At 46.0% G+C, this 22,008-nt stretch overlaps 1 protein-coding gene across 1 annotated transcript; it reads right to left on the reverse strand.

Moving 5' to 3' along the window:
- LOC307080765 (metal transporter CNNM4-like) lies at positions 1-21,800 on the reverse strand (the record flags this gene model as incomplete). The annotated part of the gene is made up of 7 exons (XM_079743639.1): positions 1-2,731; positions 2,934-3,115; positions 6,742-6,838; positions 12,387-12,556; positions 13,613-13,747; positions 13,923-14,066; positions 20,393-21,800. The coding sequence occupies 7 exons, from the start codon at positions 21,798-21,800 to the stop codon at positions 2,474-2,476; spliced, it is 2,394 nt and encodes a 797-aa protein (XP_079599765.1). The 3' UTR covers positions 1-2,473.
- Positions 21,801-22,008: the final 208 nt, after the last annotated feature.

A 22,008-nucleotide genomic window follows, 5' to 3' on the forward strand; every position in this document is an offset into this window, starting at 1 on the left:
TACAAAAAAAAAACAAGAAAAACTGAGCACTCACAAACACTTACAGAAAACCCTGTACATATTTGTAGGGGTGGGGGTGCGCTGAACTCCACACACACACACACACACACACACACACACACACACACACACACACACGCACGCGCGCACACTCACACACACACACACACACACACAAAATTAGACCTGCAATAACGATCAGTCTGTCTTAAAGGATCAAGCTCTGTTTCTATGATGCAGAAGTGAGAGTCGCTCGGGAATGATGGTTGTACCAAGAAGCCACACGGCAGAGGCCTCGGCCGCGGTATGACTTTCTCGAGCTTCAAATCATTTGACTGAAGAAGGCGGTGACTTTAAGTACAAAGTCGTGGTTCGAGTCCAAAAAAAAAGCACAAGGCTGACGCGCGGGGTGATATACAGCGTTGCGCAACAGTCAAGTTGCCTCAACGCCAGCGCCAGCGCTGCTGGCTTTACTAAAGTGCTTCTGATTTGCATAGTAGTATTCATCCGCCGTTGTGTCATCGATATCCGCCCTATATAAACGTCAGGCACGGGGGAACGTGTAGGTTCCGGAGGGGATTGCGTGTTAACGGTGAGTGTCGGTACCGGACGAGCAGCAGTCGTTCACGCTTGACACCTGAATGAAAAGTGAGCGGTGAAACACGCAATGTTGTTTGTGTGTGTGAGTCACGCCGGCATCGTCTCACTTCCTTAACCTCTGTGGCTGTCGTACAAATGGAAGTTGCAACTTTGGGGGAAAATGATTGGCATCGAGAAAATTTCCCTGGCCTCTGCTTTTATTCGTCAACGTTTTGATGATTATTCAGAACAATATAATATGATTTCATAGAAAAAATATTTGTCACTATGCTCCCCTCAAATGTTTTCCCGTAGATAAATATATAAATTCTGGTCGTAATTTGGCAATCATGAAACAACGATTGACACAAAATAAAAATACATATAAAACTTAGAAATAACAAATAATAAAAACTCCTATTTCCACCGAACTAGCATTACATAGACAAGAAACATTTAGACACTACTTATAGATTACACATTTTGGTACTTTCCATAACATACATTTAGGTGTAAAATGCATAAAACCGCTTTGGAATTGAAAACGTAATGTTTTTTGACTGTGTGAACATGTCTGTCTGAAGCATGTCTCTGATTATTTCAATACATAGAAAGGCAACAAATAAAACTGTTGGTTTGACTTCTTTGGCTTTTTAAAATTACACTGTAAAATAACCAAGAAAAAGTGCTTGATAATTGCCCCTTGCAGGGACTAGAAAGTCTACTTTTGGTTCACAAAGGGATTAAACAGGGCCTCACAGCCGGTAACTGCTGGCTATGCCAAGACTAAAGATGTTTAACAGGTTGTTGTTGTTTTTGTATCTAGCTTCAGTAGTTAAAAGTCGTTTTGGATTTTGGTCTTATACAAAAAGATTGCGCACGCACGCACGCACGCACAAACGCACACACACGCACACACACACACACACACCCCACCCCTCCATTAAACCAATCGAAACATCCATGACCCCGGTTCTCAAGGCAAAAACGAGTGGCACGGGCAACACATTCAAATCTCAGCTCCGCGTCTCTGCTTGGTAGTGGATGACCTGGCCCTGGAGAGGACCCTGAGGGGGAGACTACGACTAGTGAGGACAACAGGGGACACAGTCCAGTCCACCATAACAGAATAGTTTTGTCTTATGTGATTGTCTTAATCGGTCTGCACTGCTATCCTTCCTTAATCTCTTGACCACCATGTAAGAATGTCTGTGGGTTACGATACCACATGGGGAATGCAATGAACGGGGACACACACACACACACACACACACACACACACACACACACACACACCTCTACGGGACTTTGAAAAGATGTATACTGTTCACATGCATGTGTACGTTCTGGATCTAAAACACAGACATGTCTGAACTATGAAATGCACGATATAAAAAGGTCTTTGTTATAGATTTCTTACAGAGTATGGTCGACTACATCAGGTTGATTTGAGGTCCTCTCACATGCACACAGCACAGCACAATGAACTGAGATTCAATGAGGCCTGTGATTGGGTTGAGAGAGGGTCCTTACGGTTCCAATAGCTTGTGCAAGAGGTCACGAAATGAACCAACGGACGCAAACACATCCAGGGTGAAAGGTGTGTGTCTGTGTGTGTGTGTAGTGTGTGTAAGTCACGTAGGCTATATCTCCAGCCTAACATATGTACAAAAACCTGCGTGCACTCGATCCCGTCTAATTGGACCGTACCCACTTTACAAGGAGTGTCCATAAATCCTCATCTTACCCAACCCCCCTTACCCCCCCCCCACACACACACACACACACACACACACACAAAGGCTAACTCATCCGTCCGTTTGGCCCACAACAGACGCACACGCATTCATATGCGGGCGGCAGGATGTGACTGCGAAGAGGGGGGGGGGCGGGGTCAGATACTGCTCTCGGATCGACTGTGGTGGTTGGCCGGGGGGCAGGCCGGGGGGCGTGGTGACCCGGCCAGGCAGTTCTGCTCGTTGAGCAGTAGGAGGGTGGTCTCGTCCGGCCCGTTCTCGGCGGGCGCGTGGCCATGGGACCCGGGCTCAGCGGCGACGGGCGTAGCCTTGTCCGCTCGGCTGCTCTCGGGGGACGTGGGGGTGCTGTCTAGCTGGGACGCCACCAGGCCGTTCTGGTACTGGGACCGCGTGATCTGGTGGGTGGGGGGGGGGGAGAGGAACCGCATTAACATCAACAACAGCCGGCTGGGGCTTTGTTCACAGTTTGAATTGGATATTATCAATCCAGCACTCCGTGGATGTTTGTCTGTCGGGAGATGCACATGGTGTTTGGGCACATAGTTTTGTGTGGGCCACTCAATGCGTCACCGTAAACAATAAAAGCGCACTGTTTACCTTTACGAACTGCAGGTCTGTCAGGGCCCTGACGTAGAAGTCGGGGGTGTACTGTGGCGCGGGGAGGCTGCTGCTGTTGAGCTGGCTGCTGCTGGCGCTCACCGCCAGCGCCTCACCGCGGTCGGCGCCGCTCAGGGACGCCGTGCGGTTCAGCCCGCTCAGGTGGGAGGGCGAGCGGAAGTCTGGGGGAACGGGGGCCCACGCACACACATAGTTATGAGGGATGCTTGGCCAGGAACTGAAGAGACAAACCAGTTTCCATCACGAACAGGCTTGTCAACAGTGGTGGATAGGGTTTCAAATGCCTAATAATGTCTCGGAAAATCATCTGGGGAAAAAAATAAGACTTTTTTTTTTTTGTTTTTACACAAAGCTTTCACAAAACCTACGCAATCACACCAAAGTGAGATCACTACACATGGCGTTGCACAACTGTATGAGTTTACAGAACCACAGAACCATGTGATTTCACTTGTTAGCTTAGGCATTGCATTACACCCACTGATATCGAGTTAGCATGCTCGTGTAGGTTAAAAACACGCACGCACGCACACGCACACGCACGCACACACACACACACACACACACACACACGCACACGCAAGGGACAATTACCAGCAGAGTAGTTATTATTACCAGGAAAGGTGAATCTTCCAGTGTGAGGTCTCAGGGAGTCATAGGAAACAGTTTTGCCTGGAGTTGTTTGGTGCGAAAGACAACAAATTTTCCACTCCGGATATTATGTATGTGCTACGAGTTTCGACGGGTAAAATTGGAGGAAGGGAGGGATTTTTTTTCCTTTAGGTTTTGCAATCTTGGCCGTCTAACCGAACCCAGCTGTTTACAGAAACATCCCCAAACGATAATTATCAATCATTCTCTTTTTCTTTTAATGATTCCATTGTTTGGATTAAGAAAAAAAAAAATCCTTACTCCATCTTTTCCAGGAAAGGTGATCATGGAGATTGCAATTCTATCCAATCACACAAAGCATTAAGCTTGACTCTCTTTAACCCATTTGTGCCGGCTGCTGCGCGGCGCAACATTGTATCTACTAGATACAATGTTGCGCCGCGCAGGGTTAGTAGAAAACAAATTGGTTAATAGAACATAGTCAGGTTTCCCCTAAGGATTTTAGTGTGCGTGTATTGTGAAACCTAGAGTTAGTCACAAGAAAACATCATGAGCAGATCTCTAATGGTCTACATTAACAGCTGTTGTGTTTCAGCATTGCTTCATAATTGCTAATAAAGTAGCCTAGTCCTTCTCGAAAGAAGGACTGTTTACCACCTCAAGTGAATTAACCTATCCTTTCCCCAGTCAGATCCATCCATCCATCCATCCATCCATCCATCCATCCATCCATCCATATATATATATATATATATATATATATATATATATATATATATATATAGTCTGTCTCACTTGTATTAATTTTACTCTGAAATAACTTGAATGGAACTTTAGATGTTTGGGGATAAGCAGCACAGCAATCAGGTAGCTATAAAAAAACTGTGTATTTTGTTTATTTAGGTAAAGCATCATGAAAAAATTTTCATGCACAATAAAGCAGACAAAAAAAAAAATCTTTTTGTATGCCTAGAGGGATAATTTTCTTTTCCCTCTGGGCTAAGAGGGAAAAGAAACCTAGAATCACCCCGATCATGTCCTATTCCCTTCTCCATCTTCTCCCTGGGAGACTACGATTGCTTTCTGTCTTGTCACCCCAACTGTTGTGCAACAAGAGGAAGTCTGCTGATCTCTGCCTCTGAGCATTCAAGATCGAATTTTGCATATTGTATATTAGTTTATCACAATGGATGAGACGTTTTGACTCACTGTTACATTTCAGATAATCCTAAAGACTTCTGCAGAAGTCATTAGCACAGAGGTGGAGCAGAGGCCGATGTCCTCGCCGAACACGAAGACAGTTTGATCAAAGAGCACTCATTTGGGATGTCGTTGTTGACGTTGTGAAACTAGCTCGAGTAAATAGCCCGCTAAGACGAGTCTACCCAATCTAGGTGTTAAAAGGAACCCAGACATGCCGAAGGTTACCTGGGAAGCGAGAAAACAGAGAGAACCTCTTAAAAGAGGCAAGAGACGAGGGACGAGGGGCAACCACTGAGAGAGGGACAGAGGCAGAGAGAGAGAGAAATAGTGAGAATGTAGGTCAACTCTCTCACAGGAAGTGAACCGGGGAGCCTGATGGCCCAGGACCAGGGACAACTCTTCCCATATTTCACAGTTATATTTCCCGAAAGCCAAGAAAAGCTTCACAAGGGAGAGAACGAGAGAGAGAGGGAGAGCAAAAACTGTGAGTGTTTGAGGACAAAGAGGCAATATAACAGGAAATTTCAACAGAGGGGACCTTTTCACTGGAAAACCACGTCATAATAGTATTTGTTTGGGTTTGAAGCAGCGAAATAACGAGAAGTGAAGAAAGACAGGGAGGGAAACATGTAGGAAGAAAGGAAAAGAGAGTTTGATAATCATGTGACAAATGATATGTTGAAGTTTTGAAATGAATGCCAAATATCCCCCCAACCAGAAATTAGAGGAGAATTAGGAAAATTAGGAGTTAGGAGAATTAGGAGAATACTTTTGGGTAAGAGAGCACCGTGGGTCATGAATAGTTCAGAGATTCTCTCCCGACACTATGGATGTCGGGATCCAAAAGAGAATTTCCGTGTGTCCGTGGGGCCGCAAGCGCACACTCAGGAAACTCTCCGCACACAGCAATCTGGGATCCTTTCCGAGTGGGTCACGACACAACGTTCAAGAAACACTGGTCCAGTTTGCTACATCAGGCCACATCACGGACTGTGTGTGTGTGTGTGTGTGTGTGTGTGTGTGTGTGTGTGTGTGTGTGTGTGTGTGTGTGTGTGTGTGTGTGTGTGTGTGTGTGTGTGTGTGTGTGTGTGTGTGTGTGTGTGTTCTGGCGCACTCACTGATCAAGGAGAACGGGTCTGATCAGAACACAACAAATTTACAACTCTCACTTTTCCCCATTTCCTCCTCCGCCCTCTCTATTCTATTGTTTCTCTCACTCAACTTACCCAGACACTGACAGCTTTCCCTCTTCTCCTAGATACCAGCCCTGGACTATGGGCAGGTGCGTATTACCTAGCTGGAGTGAGTGGGTGTGAGAGTGAGCATTGGCGGTTTTAGGCACGGACGAAGCGTGTGAGAGAAGGCGGCCCGGGCTGTAATTCAATGTAGATCCACCACTGAGAGTGAGAGTGAGTTACTTTAATAGCCATTCACCCTGTGGACACTAGGTAGCAGTCGTTAGCCGGCCCCGTTCATCTGTTGCCCCCTTGAACACTAGGTGGCAGCAGTTAGCCAGACCCCCTTCAGCCGTTTCCCCCTGTCAACACTAGGTGGCAGCAGTTAGCCAGACCCCCTTCAGCCGTTTCCCCCTGTCAACACTAGGTGTCAGCAGTTAGCCAGACCCCCTTCAGCCGTTTCCCCCTGTCAACACTAGGTGGCAGCAGTTAGCCAGACCCCCTTCAGCCGTTTCCCCCTGTCAACACTAGGTGTCAGCAGTTAGCCAGACCCCCTTCAGCTGTATCCCCTATCGTCACTACGCCGAAACCCCTGTCAGCCGTTCCCCCTGTCAGCACTTGGTGGCAGCAGTTAGTCGTCTAACGCCAAACACTGCTGTTGCGGCTGCTACGATGACAGGAAACTGAACCCTTTTAAAGAGAGCACAGCGGGGAAAGAGAGGTGACCAAGGAGACGTGACTGAGGAAAGGGGGAGAAGAAGAGGAGGAGGAAGGGATAGAGAGGAGGACAAACTCACCCAGTGTCGGGGCAATGAGAGCCATAACGCCGTAAAAGGAGAAGGGTCCGGTCTCAAACTTCATGTTCTCGTTGCCTGCCTCGACCTCCACGCGACCCTGATGATGGGGGGGAGAGGGCAGGAGTCAACACAACAATAACAACTGGTTTATACAATAATAAGGAAGGACGTTCCGGACCGTGTCTCCGTGACGGAGCCACATTGCATATCCAAACTGCCAGATTTCCCTTCCAAAGATATGTACAGTGTTCCTCAACGTTGGCCTGGCACGGTCGGGTTCCAACATGCTCCCCGAATGTTTTTTTCTTTCTCCCATCCACCTGAGGAGCGGTCAGGCTTTGCTTGGAGGAAACACGCTGTTCATTTTGAAATGACCAAATGTCAGAAAACAGTATATATTTTCCATAATCCATGTCATCCAATGACATGGATTGTTTCATGCATCTGTTGTCCATGCTTAACATATCTAAAGAGTTACACCATGTATGTGTGTGTGTGTGTGTGTGTGTGTGTGTGTGTGTGTGTGTGTGTGTGTGTGTGTGTGTGTGTGTGTGTGTGTGTGTGTGTGTGTGTGTGTGTAACCCCACGTGTCACAGGAATGTGTGAACCGCGGCAGCAACAACACATCACAGATAATCCCATCAGCAGCAGGACCTATCTATACCTCCATCCCCCCCCCCCCCCCCACTAATCCATCTGTATCTCCATACATCCCCTCCCAAACGAACAGGAAAAACAACACGTGTGTGTGTGTGAACATTGAGTTCAGTGCACCCCCACCCATCAAATGTGTACAGGGTTTCAGTTTTATGTAAGTGCGTGTGACTGCTCAGTTTTTTGTTTATTTGTACCTCGGAACACTAAAATTAATTATTGTTCACAATGATTACTTTACAATGTCAATGAATTTGTTTCGGAAGCAGCTTGAGTGGAGTGAGTATTGTGTGTTAGCGTTGTGTTGTTTTTCTCGCATGCAGGTGTGTGTGAGATCAGTATGAACAGATGATCGATTTGAGGAGAAACAGAAGCAGAAGTGCACTGGAGAACTCTTCCGGGGCCTTTGAGCACAGCAGGGACACTAGTCACAACCTCCTCTCACTCAGCACAGGAGAGGGGGATCTGACAGGTGCACAGCCGTTGTGTTCTGGTCAGACCTGTTCTCCTTGAGCAGTGGGTGTGCCAGCTTTCCACACACACACACACAGACACACACAGACACACACAGATGTAGGAGTGGACATAAATAGGAGACATTCACACACGTCATAATGGCCACTTTGTCACACACACATACATACAAAGTCAGTGACACATGATGTAGATGAAGACAAATGGGACTTAATATGTAACCTTATGAGAATGTTCAGAAAATGGAAACACCAAGCGCGCATGTGCACACACAAGCACACGAAACGAAGAGACCTTTGACCCGCGGGCAACGGCAGTAAAAGACTGACTTTGGGTTCTAAACGGCCCCAAAGAAAAACCTCCTAGCGAAGTCAAGAGAAGTGACGTTACAGTCCGTGTGAGATCATTTCCGTGTGAGTGGAACTCTGGCTATTGAGGGGGATTTTGAGCAATGCATACATAATGTTAATATAAGGACTCTCAGCTAGGTGGTAGATCAGCATACCAGATATGACACACACAGACACGCACACACACACACACACACACACACAGCTTTCAACACGTGTGATTTATTGCAAGGTGCAGCCTTGCAATAATACAATAATAGGGTGGGTATAGTGACTGAAGGTGGGGGGGAGAACCTAGGTACATTGTGGCCTCTATGACAGATTTCTAAGTGTGCAATCGGGGGTCAAAGGACACACTGGCGTCGTCTTTCGGGTCCCTAGATGGAAAAGGTGTAAGAACCCCTGAACCAGTTGAGACAGCATTGAAGACTAAAGCGAACCCAGCAAAGGACTCACTGAAAATAATAGGTATGAATGGGTATGACTAAAGGTCATTATGAGACTGACTAACCAAGAAAAGAATGAACGCTCAATGGCTCAATGACACATCCCAACCAAACCGGAGTCAAGGAGTGCAAGTGTGTGTAAGTGTGTGTAAGTGTGTGAAAGTGTGTAAAAGTGTGTAAAAGTGTGTGTAAGTGTGTGTGTGTGTGTGTGTGATGTGAATGGGGTTGGACATGAATAAGCGAACACGTGCAGTCTTTCGTGTTTCTTAATAACTTACGACAAAAAGGGGGTGGCAAACAGGTCATGGACTGAATGTGTGTGTATTCTGGCCAACACCTATTTGTACCCATGCCTTTGTCATGGCTCAAAAGGGAGGCATGGGTTAATGGTTAATATGAAAATGTGAACTCCTCTTATTAGGAGGCATGCATTGGCAGACAGCTATTAGCCATCACTGTATATGGCATAAATTCCACACACTTCCTGTCCTATGAACTGTTCTGTGATCTTAGGGGAGGTCGTCTTACAGTCAGGTCAATACGGTAATAACATAGTGTGTGTGTGTGTGTGTGTGTGTGTGTGTGTGTGTGTGTGTGTGTGTGTGTGTGTGTAATAGGGGCTGGGACCCTATTCCATTAGCATGCGAGACTCAGACCTGGCCCTAGGCAACAGACACACACACAGACACACAACAAACAACATAAACACATGACAGAGCTTGTAAACATGCATTCACCAATATTCTCACACACACACACACACACACACACACACACACACACACACACACACACACACACACACACACACACACACACACACACACACACACACACACACACACACACACACGTGCTATAAAAGGAGTGGAAGAAAGTTGAACATAGACAGTGAATTATTTGTCTGTGATGATGGGCCCGGTTCTCATGAAGCTGTTCCTACTGACCTCCTACGCAATAGCCACATATACACACCCAAATATACACACACACATGCAAATACACACATGTGCAAATTCTCACTCAAACAAACAAACACAAACAATCAATCACAATCACACACATCCAAATCAAAGGGAGCATGATGAAGGCCAAATACTAAGTGCTTGAAACATAAAAAGATTGTGTGAAGTATAGTAACCATGTTAACTTTAACACTTGCGTTAATAATAAAACCAAAATTACAATTAGGTGTAATCTCCCATCGATGGTCGTCAAAAACTGACGTCACCAAACTGAATGAGGGCATGATTCCATGGGTAGACGGAATAATGGATGGCTTGTTTTTACTCTGTAAACATTAAGTAACTTACATTTGAACAAAAGCAAAAACATGCAGTTAAGGTTGCATAGTGGGACCTTGAGTAAATGTTTGGTCGTCTTTTAACTTTATGGCCGTTCTGTTACGTAAACAGCCAAACCAGATCCTATTCTTGACCGCAGAGAAATCTCAAAAAATCTCTATCTATTTGTAAAAAAAAATTGTAAAAATATAAAAAAGCTGATGAAACATCTTCTCAGCAATGATCAACGCATAGACTGCAGTAAAAACGCGTACCCTTGCCTGAATGTTCATCAGTGATCAACATTTCCCAGAGCCAACGATACTACTTTTCAAAGCACACTTCACACCTGTCTGCAGTCTTTCGATGGGTAGATATACACTTCAGTCAGTCACGACTCGTGATTGAATGTCACCCCCCTATGCCACCACCAACAGCGTAATAGATTAATCAGCATGGGGGGTCTCCACATCCTGCCTCCCACGAGGAAGGTTCCATTACAACGATGGTGGGGGGGGGGACTGCAATGATTCAAAGATTACAGTACCAATCTAATGACTGTTTAGGGACAATGACATAACCGACTTGTGGGAAGTTAAGAATGTGTGTGTGTGTGAGGAGAGGGGGCAGTTGTATTTTGAGCTGCAGCTCATGCAACATCAAGGAGAATTTTTCCCACCTCATGGGATTAAAGATCCTATTTATATGTAGACAAAGTGTATACAGTCAACACAGAGGCGGGAGATGTTTCTAGAACAAAAATGTTTGTGGTGTAGGGCAGAGAACATGACCGCGTGTGTGTGTGTGTGTGTGTGTGTGTGTGTGTGTGTGTGTGTGTGTGTGTGTGTGTGTGTGTGTGTGTGTGTGTGTGTGTGTGTGTGTGTACAGTTCATATTAAATATATAAATTGTATAGAAGCAAGCAAGAATGTGCGGACACAAACACAAACACACACACACACACACACACAAACACACAGCAAGCAGCAGGCCCTCAACACACTCTCACACTGCAAGGTCACAATGGAGTGTGTCCCCGTTCCCCCCTCTAGACACCCCCCACCGACCCAGTCTGTCTTTCTTTGAATTCAGTCAGTAGTAAGAAGAAATTCCAGTTATCATCTGTGTATCATTTCCGATGATCCTTCATTCAAGATCGACATACTGGGAACAATTCATCCTGTATGTTGGCATTCCCTTTCTTTCACTGACCGGGTTAATGCTCTTTCCGCTGGCATTTCCTTTGCTATGTAGTGTAGGTGGCGTATTGTTAATGCTCGCAGTAGCAGCGCTGAGACCAATTCGGGATCACAAAGCTCAAAGCGAACAGCTAATCCGTCAGGATGTAGTTGATTGGCTTCAGACCAGAATTTGCCCAGTGACGGCCAAGCCACTCCACTGTGGGCAGACCCGACGCTACACTACACTTCATTCAGCAATGTCACAACCTTTCAGCCAATCACATTAGGGTTCGTTAACTTGAGAATTTAATCCATTCTTCCTTTTTCTTCAAACTTTGGACGTACGTCTTAAGTAATGGAGATGCTGAGGGCATAGTGAAGCTTTCACATGGCAGATGAACCGCACGTATACATTCTCACACACACACACACACACAGACACAGACACACACACACACACACACACACACACACACGCACACACACACACAGAGGGCGACAATGACTGGTGCCATCTGTCACACACCCAGGATTCTAAGTGGACGGAGTGGAGATTCCACGAGTGTGTGACATGGACGGGTCTAAGCCCCGAGCCCCTCTGGGTGAGCAGGGGAACTGTGAACGCTGAAGACACACGACGACAACTGTGTGACGCAACAGTTTTAATGAATCCATGCAACTGCTACCTATGTATGTATTGCTGTTTGACACCCAAAGAGGGCGCGACTTCTTCTCTAGTAGAACTACAGGTTAATGGTATATTAATAATAATGATACTGAACACCTAATCCTTGTGTAGCCACGTTTCGACACATGGATGAAATTGTCTTCACAATTTAAACGTTCTTTGACTATAACCATTTAGTGTCGATGATCACTTTTATCCAATGTTAATAGCAGTGAATACAGACGCAGTTCATTTACGAGCAGGAAGGTGTTAAGCATCTCACTCCAAAAGGTTTGACATGTCGCTTTTGGAAAGGGTGTCTCTCTTTCCGCAGTTGTGCCCACAACCTAATGCTGAGGTAACTTGTGGTGTGGGTGACAGGAAGTAGACATTTCTTAGTTCGGGCTGTGTGTGTGTGTGTGTGTGTGTGTGTGTGTGTGTGTGTGTGTGTGTGTTTGTGTGTGTGTGTGTGTGTGTGTGTGTGTGTGTGTGTGTGTGTGTGTGTGTGTGTGTGTGTGTGTGTGTGTGTGTGTGTGTGTGCGTGCGTGCGTGCGTGCGTGCGTGCGTGCGTGCGTGTGTGTGTGTGTGTACCTGCAGGATGAGCACAAAGAAGTCCACGGCCTTGCCTCTCTGGTAGACGTAGTGATGCGGCGAGCGCTTGTCATCGCTGTTGAACTTGATCTCCTGGATGACGCCCGGGTGGCGCAGCATCCGCAGCAGGACCTTGTCCAGCACCTGGGACGGGCTGAACAGGCTCACCTCTGGGGGGGGGGGGGGGGTGAGTGTGGGTGAGTGAGAGTGTTTGTGGGTGAGTGAGTGTGAAAGTGAATGTGTGTGTTTATGTGCGTTTGTGATTAAGTGAATGTTTGTGTTTATGCATGTGCATGCACGTGTATCGGTTTGCATGGTTGGTGGGAGAGAGAGAGACATAGAATTGATCATTAAACATTTAACGCGTGCTCTGAATGCATGTCAAAATGATATGCGTGCATGTCTACGTCTGCAACTAAACCACTAAATACAATTCAATACAATTTACGATACAAACATTGAACTACAGTTGCCTCGTAGCCCCTCACCTTGAGGAAAAAGTAATTTTGATCATGAACATGCAAACAGCGGCTACAAATGTTGCAACATGCTGAGGCCTGGATGTGTACTGTGGGTGCATGTTTGCAGGAATGTGATGAATAGATACAAATCAAATAAATATTAAACCAAATAAAATAGAATTTGAATAAAGTAAGTGTACTAATTCTGCAGTAAAGACAAAGGGAGAGAAGGAAAGAAGGACAGACAGGAAAAAAGAACAAACTAACGAATGAAAGAAGAAAAGAAAGAAAGAAAGAAAGAACAAAAGTCTCCTGTATTAGGACTGCTGCATCATATAGACGCGGGTCAGTGCCACCATCCTCTATGCGGCGTGCATCAGGTTAGAGTTGCTACCAGGCAGACCCAGTACCAGGCCACATGTTGTGGAGGTAGTATGTGGAGTAGCTCTTGTGCCACGCCCCATCAGCTTGTGCTACAAGGTAAATGGAGACCTATGCAGCTAAAATCCTAAACATGCTTTCACGGCACGAATGTACACAACAACCTGCCTTCTATACGTTGAAACGATGACGTCTCAACGTATGACTTGACAGTTCAATTAACGGATAAGCAAAAATAGAAAGTTTACTCGGGCTTGAATATGTCTGTTTGTGTGCGCAAATATGCTCATACACACTCTGTCGTGTCTATGTACGGATTATGCCGTGATGGGATCAGCAATGCACATCAATGACGTGTGCGTGTGTTGCACGTCTGTCCCCTACCTGTTGCCAGGAAGCGATGGGCGGCCAGTAACAGCTGAGGGGAAATCTTGGCTTTTGATTCACCCTCGTTTTTAAAGGCGGAGAAGTCCCTCTTGTTCTTATTGGGCGCCACCTTTTTCCTGTTGAGGTTATCCGCTGTGGGAAAGGAGAAAGAAGAAGTTACTCATTTACTCATCGGAAGTCATTGAACTGTAAATGTCTATTGTGGGTCTTGTAATAGCCTTGTATTAATCAGAGGGCATATCAATCAATGAATAACGACTACATAGAGGTTGTGAATGATAAGCGTAGATTGGTCCACTCAACACACTGTAAAGGTCGGATTCATCCAGGATCTCCGATTTGATGATCTCCTCAATGACGTCTTCTAGAGTGACCAATCCCAGGACCTCGTAGAAGGGGTCGCCCTCGCCCTCATTGTTAACCTTCTGGACAATGGCCAGGTGAGATTTTCCTAGGGTGGGGGGGAGAACAAGAAATGCATGTTATCAGATGACTAAGTCGGTCAGTTACCTGTTGGCCATCCAAAAAACCGGTGTGCATCATTTAATTTTAGATGATTCAAATTAAGAAAAATGCATTTATAGAAAAAGTATTGTGTAAAGTCCCCAACTTTTAAGAGTTTTACAAACTACAAAAGTTTATAATTTATTAATTGAGTTTATATCAGCTGCGGTGATATATAATGATTTTCATTCTCAAACCTAGCCAAACTAGAAAAACACGTCTCTTCCTAGAAGTCATCCAGTAAGATTCACATCAAGGATTCAGTAGTTATGGTAACGAGGAAACAATGTTTCATATCTGAAAAGCCCTTAAAAATATATATATTTTAGCGTTTTTTCACTATTGGTTTTGTGCATCGTGTCCACACACACACACACACACACACACACACACACACACACACACACACACACACACACACACACACACACACACACACACACACACACACACACACACACACACACACACACCTAATCCATTCCAAGAATAGGAGCTGGTGCCATTGAGGAATGAAGTCACTGAAAAATGACGAATGGAACCACTATCTTCATCATCTTTGTCGCCCTGACAGCCCATTCATGTTCACAGTGGGGGAAGTAAGTTTATAATTAACTTCAGGTTACACACACTCCCAACATGAGATGCAGAAGCAGTATTAACATACAATGATGTGCATGCTCCAATTTCAAAAGAGAAGTATTTGTGATATAGAGTGAAATACACAAAAGGCAGTACTTTATCAATGCTGCCAACAGAACAAACATCTCCATCCCCTATAAGGCCTGAATAAACCTTTGACAGCACAACTTCATTGTGAGGCTTGCCTGGCTGTATACAGTACGCTGAATTATTAATGGAACCTTCAGAGTGCCATTAGGATATGAACAGCAAAGCGCACACACACACACACACACACACACACACACACACACACACACTTTGATCTATAAAATGAGCACACTAAAATATGAAAGGGAGGAAGTGAGGGAGAGATAGAGTGGCAGAACAACAAAGACCAGTCGCATCAAGCAGACTTTCAGATCAGTGGGTTCATCTAAAAGGTGCTCATACGCCAATCGCTAGCGCATAAAAGGGGGGGGGGGGCTAAATCCATCCTTTAATTCCTCCCTTTGGGTCCAAAGCAGACTATTGCCCCGGGCGTTCTGGCCAGTTGCCACTCAGGACCCTTCAGGCAGCAGGGAAACAGGAAGCGGTTACCTCACTGTCTAAGGAGTCTGGTCATCCCAGTGACGGGGATGTTTTTGCGATGACGACCCCGGTCGTATATATTTAGTCAGGACCTTCAGGTCTCTGGAGAGAGGAGGGTGTGGGGGAGAGGGAAGGGTGGGGGAGTGAGCAGGGCAGACAGTACATTCATTCCCTGGCTCCGGCGCAAGGTCATTAGGGCCAGGACAGAGAGGCACCAGGGAGGCTTCTGTTGAAGATGGGCATGGTGTGATGCGCAGTGAGTCACCAGTGTAAGACGGGGGTAGGGCATTGGTCTCAAAAACAAAATTAGTATTTATCATTATTATTTTCAACTTTAAGGTCATTGTCTGTGGTCGGAGATGTGGGTGGGTGGGTGTATTCAGACATAAAAGGAAATAGAACTCCTGCTTTAACTCCCTGCTGTTATGTTCATAACTTATATTTAATTATAACACCTTTGAGAGATGAAACAGCGAGGTTGAGGTGGGACTGTTCATCAGAAAACTGATGAACAGCGTTCACGTCAGACACGAGGGAACCTTGAGGTGCAATCGATAGTTGATTGTTGTTCACTTCGTACGAGAGATCATTAAAAAAGACAAGTGAAGGAGGAAGTGATGCAATGGAAAGCCAACAGAAAGGATACTACTGCGTGCGCGTGTGTGTGTGTGACCTATGCCTTAGCTCCCTATAGAGTTGAGTCAATATTTCAGTGGAAGTAAGACCCGGGGGACACTCTTAATGTGCACACTGGAGAAACTCGAGTCTCTTGGGGAGAAAACACACACACACACACACACACACACACACACACACACACACACACACACACAATGATGGCGATGAGGTTATTTTGGAAGCGTTTTAGATGACAAACCATTTCTATTTTTACGGGGGAACCTTCCCATGCGGGGATGACCCGTGGCGGTTCTGTTGACCTGGGCCCCAGTCGGCCGTTAGCACGCTACCCTGCTGTTTGTTGACATGCGACCTCGTCTCTGACAAAAGGGAGCAGACGGGAGCTATGGGTCTGTATGGGAGAGGAATGCCATGCCATGCCATGCATACCACACACACACACACACACACACACCAGTGCATAGACTGCATGCTGACTGCTGACACCAAACTGGAAAACAGGCCTCGCAAAAAAACAGAGGGACAACCCACACCCACTCCCACAGACCCATGCACAACAAGAATGCAGGTGCAGGCTTTGTACACACATGCACACGCACACACATACATTACACACACACACACAAACACGATGGCTAGATCTGGTCATACTCATCTAACCTGTTTTTCCAGTGACTTGCTAAAGTTGGACTGCCTGACAAAAAGTGAAGTACATAACTATTCTGTCATGTTTGAGTCCTAACTGCAACATCATACGCTGTATTTATCCTTCATTTATATGGACGCTTTTGCTTCTTCTGTTTTACAAATAGATGTACCAGTATTATTGTCTTTCATCATCAATAATGATTTTAGCATTATTATCATATTAACCACAAAGAGTCCACAACAAGTCTATGTAAATGAATGCCGTCCAATATGGTAGAAAGGCTGGAACAAGAATAAAAAGTATAGACACTGTTCACAATACTCTGCGTCTTACATATGATGCATTGCCCAACAGACAGACAGACAGACAGACAGACAGACAGACAGACAGACAGACAGACAGACAGACAGACAGACAGACAGACAGACAGACAGACAGACAATAAGAGTTGATGGTGTGAGTAAAAGTGGCTGTGCGTGAGTGTGTTCTATGTATGGGTTCGAGGCAAAGACCCACATCCAACCGTACATCCAACACGAAACTCAACATGACAAACAACTTAATGGTTAATGGACAAGGAAAGAAGGATACCTATGAACCCAGCACAAAGACACTGTTGGCTCATATACAACTGCTTGCCCCATTTCCTAATTACAACTTCCCCATTTGTGTTGAGCGGCTCAATCTCAGCATGTCTGCATTAAAAAGCAAACCATGTTGGAATCTGGCTGTTTTGGGGTTGTCGATGTGGCCCCTAAAGATGGAGGACAGGCTCTCTGAGGATCACGCTGAAGCATGTGACACCAACACCCCAGACAGGGAGGCTTGGGAGACAATGGGCTTCAGTAAGAAGGACGCGTCCTCCATATCATAGTTCCATTCCCTGCAGAGGGAGTGGAACTATGATATGGAGGCCTTCTTCCCATGTTTAACGGCACGCAGCCTTCCTCCATGTTTAACGGCACGTAGCCTTCCTCCAACGTTCAACGGCAGATGAACCTTCGGCGAGAGGCTGTCACGATACTGTGTGTCACGTTTGAGATGTGGGAGCACAAATCACAGCGCTTTTTGTTCCTCAAAATAAAGCGACTTGCGAAATGACTCCTCAAGTGTGACTCGGTGTGACCTCCGCATGACTCAGCAATACTGAGCGGCCGTAAACACAGAAACACGGGACGGCGCGTTGTGCTGAGAAAGCTGTGTTCTTTACACACAGCTGAAATGCATTGTTGGTACAGAGACAGTGGTTTTATGACATGCCATTTTCAGCGATAAGAGAAACCTCAAGTGATATGGAGCGACGAAACAGAGCCACCTGTTAGACGTAACAGCACTATTAGGTAGCTGGGAAGAGGCTTCTGAATATTATACATCACCTGAAAATAAGACTGGGTGTGTGTGTGTGTGTGTGTGTGTTCAAGTGCAAAGTTCATGCAGTTCAATATTAAAGGACACATTGGCACTAGGCATTGATTGAATAACTAAAATGGGTAACCCTAACGACGGATCACTGTATGCATATATGTACATTGTATGTTAAAAGGGTAAATGAAATGGATGCACAAAGCGGCCAGACGTAGAGACAGGATAGGAAGGAATTGCCGGGAAGCAGCAAACTTAAGGAACAACTTCTGTGATCATTAAACAGCCCTGGTGACCTGGTCCTTAGAACGCGCCCTTAGGACTGGGTGGGGTGGCGAGCCAAGAACCTGCAGCATACAATGCAGATGATGACAGACATTCTGTACAAACCGGACAACTAAACTAGACAAAAGAATAGAAAGAGGCCACTCGAAATTCTTTAGTGGAAGTGGAAGAAACCAATAAACATGTACCATGAATGAATGACTTTTTTTTCTTTGTCGCAATCTTGTTTATTTATAAAATGAAAATGGTTAATAGTTAAGATAATAACTGATAAAATGCTTGTAGTAGGATGTATTTGTGAGTATTGTAAGTCGCTTTGGATAAAAGCGTCTGCTAAATGCCCTAAATGTAAATGTAAATGTATTAAGTGGGGGAGTAATTCCTGTCAACGGTGCGGCTGTTATCGCTTGTCTCTCGTTGCTTTTTTGTGATTGTGTTATGCTACTGTTGAATCTGGGCAACATGTTAGTGTTAACATGTAACTTTTTCAGCACTTTTTGCAACGCCACAAGGTCGATTTCAAGACCTTTCCATTAAATGTCCCTATCCAAGCGACTCCCTTGTACCTGCCATGTAGGCCTAATATAAGAGAAATCCATCAAACCCCTGCGTTCAACCTCACCGTGGGATGGCATCGCCATGGCAACCGGTGCAAAGGAAGGTAAAGAGCAGCACTCTACAGGCACACAGAGAGGGGGGTGGGGGGCTGGTTATTGCCCTACACGGCAGGTTGTTGGTCAGTCGGTCCCAGTCGTCACCATGTTAACGAACACCCGCTTGGAACCCAAGACCCTTAATAAACTGGTAGCACAGAGTGTTTAGGTATCCATCTATGGCAGGCTAACAAAACATTAGCTCTTTAACTCAGGGGGTGGCTGTCTCTGTGTCTTCCATTCTGTGTGTCCAAGGAGAAGCCCTGTGACTCTAGAACTTTCCCAGAACAGCGGGTTGAGAGGAGCGATGGACTAATCTCACCGCTGGCGGCCATCGCGGTTCCAACTTTGTTCTAAACGATAGCTGGGCGAGGGAACTAAATTACAAATCTGTTTCCCCTCAGAGTTAGCATTTAGTATAAGGCAAATAGAGTAATCCCTTACTGAGTGTAATGACAGAGTGACTCAAAGGTTAAGCCATTCCAAAGAAGCCGCTCTAGGAGATTAAGTAAGGGCAAAGTATCATTCTATCTATCTATTATATAGAACAATTGGTATAGCCTTTAGAGACCATTTGAATGTCTCATGGGTGAGAAACATTGTTAACTGCCTCAAAACTGGATCAGAACGCCTCTTGAAAGTCATAATGGTAGTGCAGCAGTCACTCTTCACTCTCTATGAATATGGACACACAGAACAGTGTGTGTGCGTGGTGTGTGGGTGTGCGTGCTAAACACTGTCTGTGACCTTGAGGTGCCATGGAAAGGGAAAATACACCCCAGTGGGAGATGGCAGGAGTGTGACACACACGCACACACACAAACACTGTCTTTTTGTATGCGTGTGTGTCTCGGTACTCCGGAGAATGTGTTTGCCGTCTTGGGAGGGAAGGCAAAACAAAGTGACTAGTAATTTGATGGTAATTTGGGAAAAGTCTATCCACAACCTCAATAGTGTTGACAATATATTTACCAAGCCCATTGATTTCACAGGCACTCCGTTATCAGTTTGTTTTTGTCTTCTCTGTAAACTTCTAGCAGAATAAACAGTTTAAAGGGACCGAAAACCCTTCAGCTGATAACCCAGATACAACTACTTTGGCAACGGATGAATAGAGCAATTCAGAGCCAACACAAATCTCCCTGGACGCAGAAGCAAAGGTGAGGGTTTGTTATTGGCCGTGTCGAGGCTAGTCCATGGTTCAGTCTGTTTGTTTATGGTGGTGGATGGTGTGGAGCCAGAAGGAATGCAAGTGTGCATGTGTGTGGTTGTGCCTTTGATCAGACCCTCCACATTACTGTCCTTTCAATGGTGTATTTACAAATGTGATGGATGGACAGCGAAGTGGAACAGATGGAAAAATGAAAGACGAATGAATGAATGAAAGAATTAATCATTACCATTTTTTCAAATACATTCTATTATAGTCTAGTCATCACCAATTCTGAAACCCGACCCCACCACCGCACAAACCTTTCTTGAACTCTTCCAACATGGAGTCCAGCTTGGTGTCATGGAACACAAAGTGCACCGGGTGGCTGTAGAACTTGGTGATGGTCTTCAGCGTGGTGCAGTCGTCCGGGTCCACGAAGGCCAGGTCCTTGACGTACAGGACGTCCACGATGTTGGAGCGCTCCGTCTCGTACACGGGGATCCGAGTGTAGCCACTCTCCATGATCTCCGACATGGTGTTGAAGTCCAAGACGGCGTCCCCTTGCATCATGAAGCAGTTCCCTATTGGGGTCATCACGTTCTCCACCGTTTTAGTCCTGAGCTCCAGAGCCCCCTGGATCATGTTCAGCTCCTCTTTCACCAAATCGTTGTAGGGTTCTGTCACCTTGAGCATCTCCACCAGCTTTTCTCGGTTGTACACAGTGCCAATTTCCTGACCAAGAACACAGTCCAGCAGCTTGCTTATGGGCCACGAGAGAGGGAAAGTGAGGAGCATAAACAACTTAGTCACCATGATGGTGTTGGCACCCACTGCCAGGCCGTGTCTTGAGCAAAGAGCCTGGGGCACGATTTCACCGAATATGACGATGCCACACGTAGAGGCCACCACGGCACCGATCCCAGAGCCAATGAGGTCGTCTAAGAGGATGGTGAGGGTGGTGTTGACCAACACGTTACCCAGAAGCAGCGAACACAACAAGTAGTTACCTTTCCTCCTGATGGGCTCGATCTTACTGGCGTACCTCTTTTCCTTCTCGGTGCCGCAGCTCTGCACTATTCGCAGCTCCATGGGATCCAGAGCCATGAGCCCCAAGTTCAACCCGCTGAACATACCTGAAAGAACTAGGAGGCAAGCGATTATGATCACCTGCAGCCATAGTGGCAACAGCGAAGTTTTCTCCTCCACGACCCGCAGTCTTCCGTCGTCCTCACCCAACTTGTACCAGTTGTTATCCTGGCTGTCTTTGACACATAAGCTGTACATCTTTTCTTTCTCACTTTTGCGAAGGGGCTTGACTTTCACGTTGAGCACCCCAGTGGTGCCCTTACCGCTGACGTTCATGGCTCCCCGAATGACTAAATCTTTGGTGTACTCGTAACAAGTCCTGTTAAAGGGGCCAGTGTGTTCTTTGCCACTGTCGTTTTCGTCCTGACCCGAATCCGTCTCCATGAACTTGATGATCGTTGACGTCTCTGGGAGGATATGTACCCCGTAGAACCTCAAGAGGATGTTGCTCTCCTCAGTTACCTGTATTACCCCATCGTCAGTGGTGTTGGATTCCCTGTCGCTCCTCTCCAGCCGCATGCCGATGATCCGAGTGCTGCTACCCAGGTCTGCGAGCCCAGCCTCGGCCTGTCCACCGGCCACAAAACACGAAAAAACGAATAAAGTTAATGTAAACCCCTGTCCACACCAGTCTGTCGCCATGTTTGTTTCACTCTCTGAGAATTGGGAACTGACGTCACTTACTCATTTCGCACAGCCTCGCCCACTCTTTGCATAATTAACTGATCTAGCCAATTGACGCGTTGTACGTCATTTGAATTTCTTGAGCGAGCCCCCTTATTTTTATTTCTCAACATTGGCTGAGGGAAATTTTAAAGAGACAAGGCAGCTGAAACATGTCCCATGTTTA

Source organism: Pollachius pollachius (genome assembly GCF_949987615.1).
Source record: "Pollachius pollachius genome assembly, chromosome: 1".
Taxonomy (NCBI): domain Eukaryota; kingdom Metazoa; phylum Chordata; class Actinopteri; order Gadiformes; family Gadidae; genus Pollachius; species Pollachius pollachius.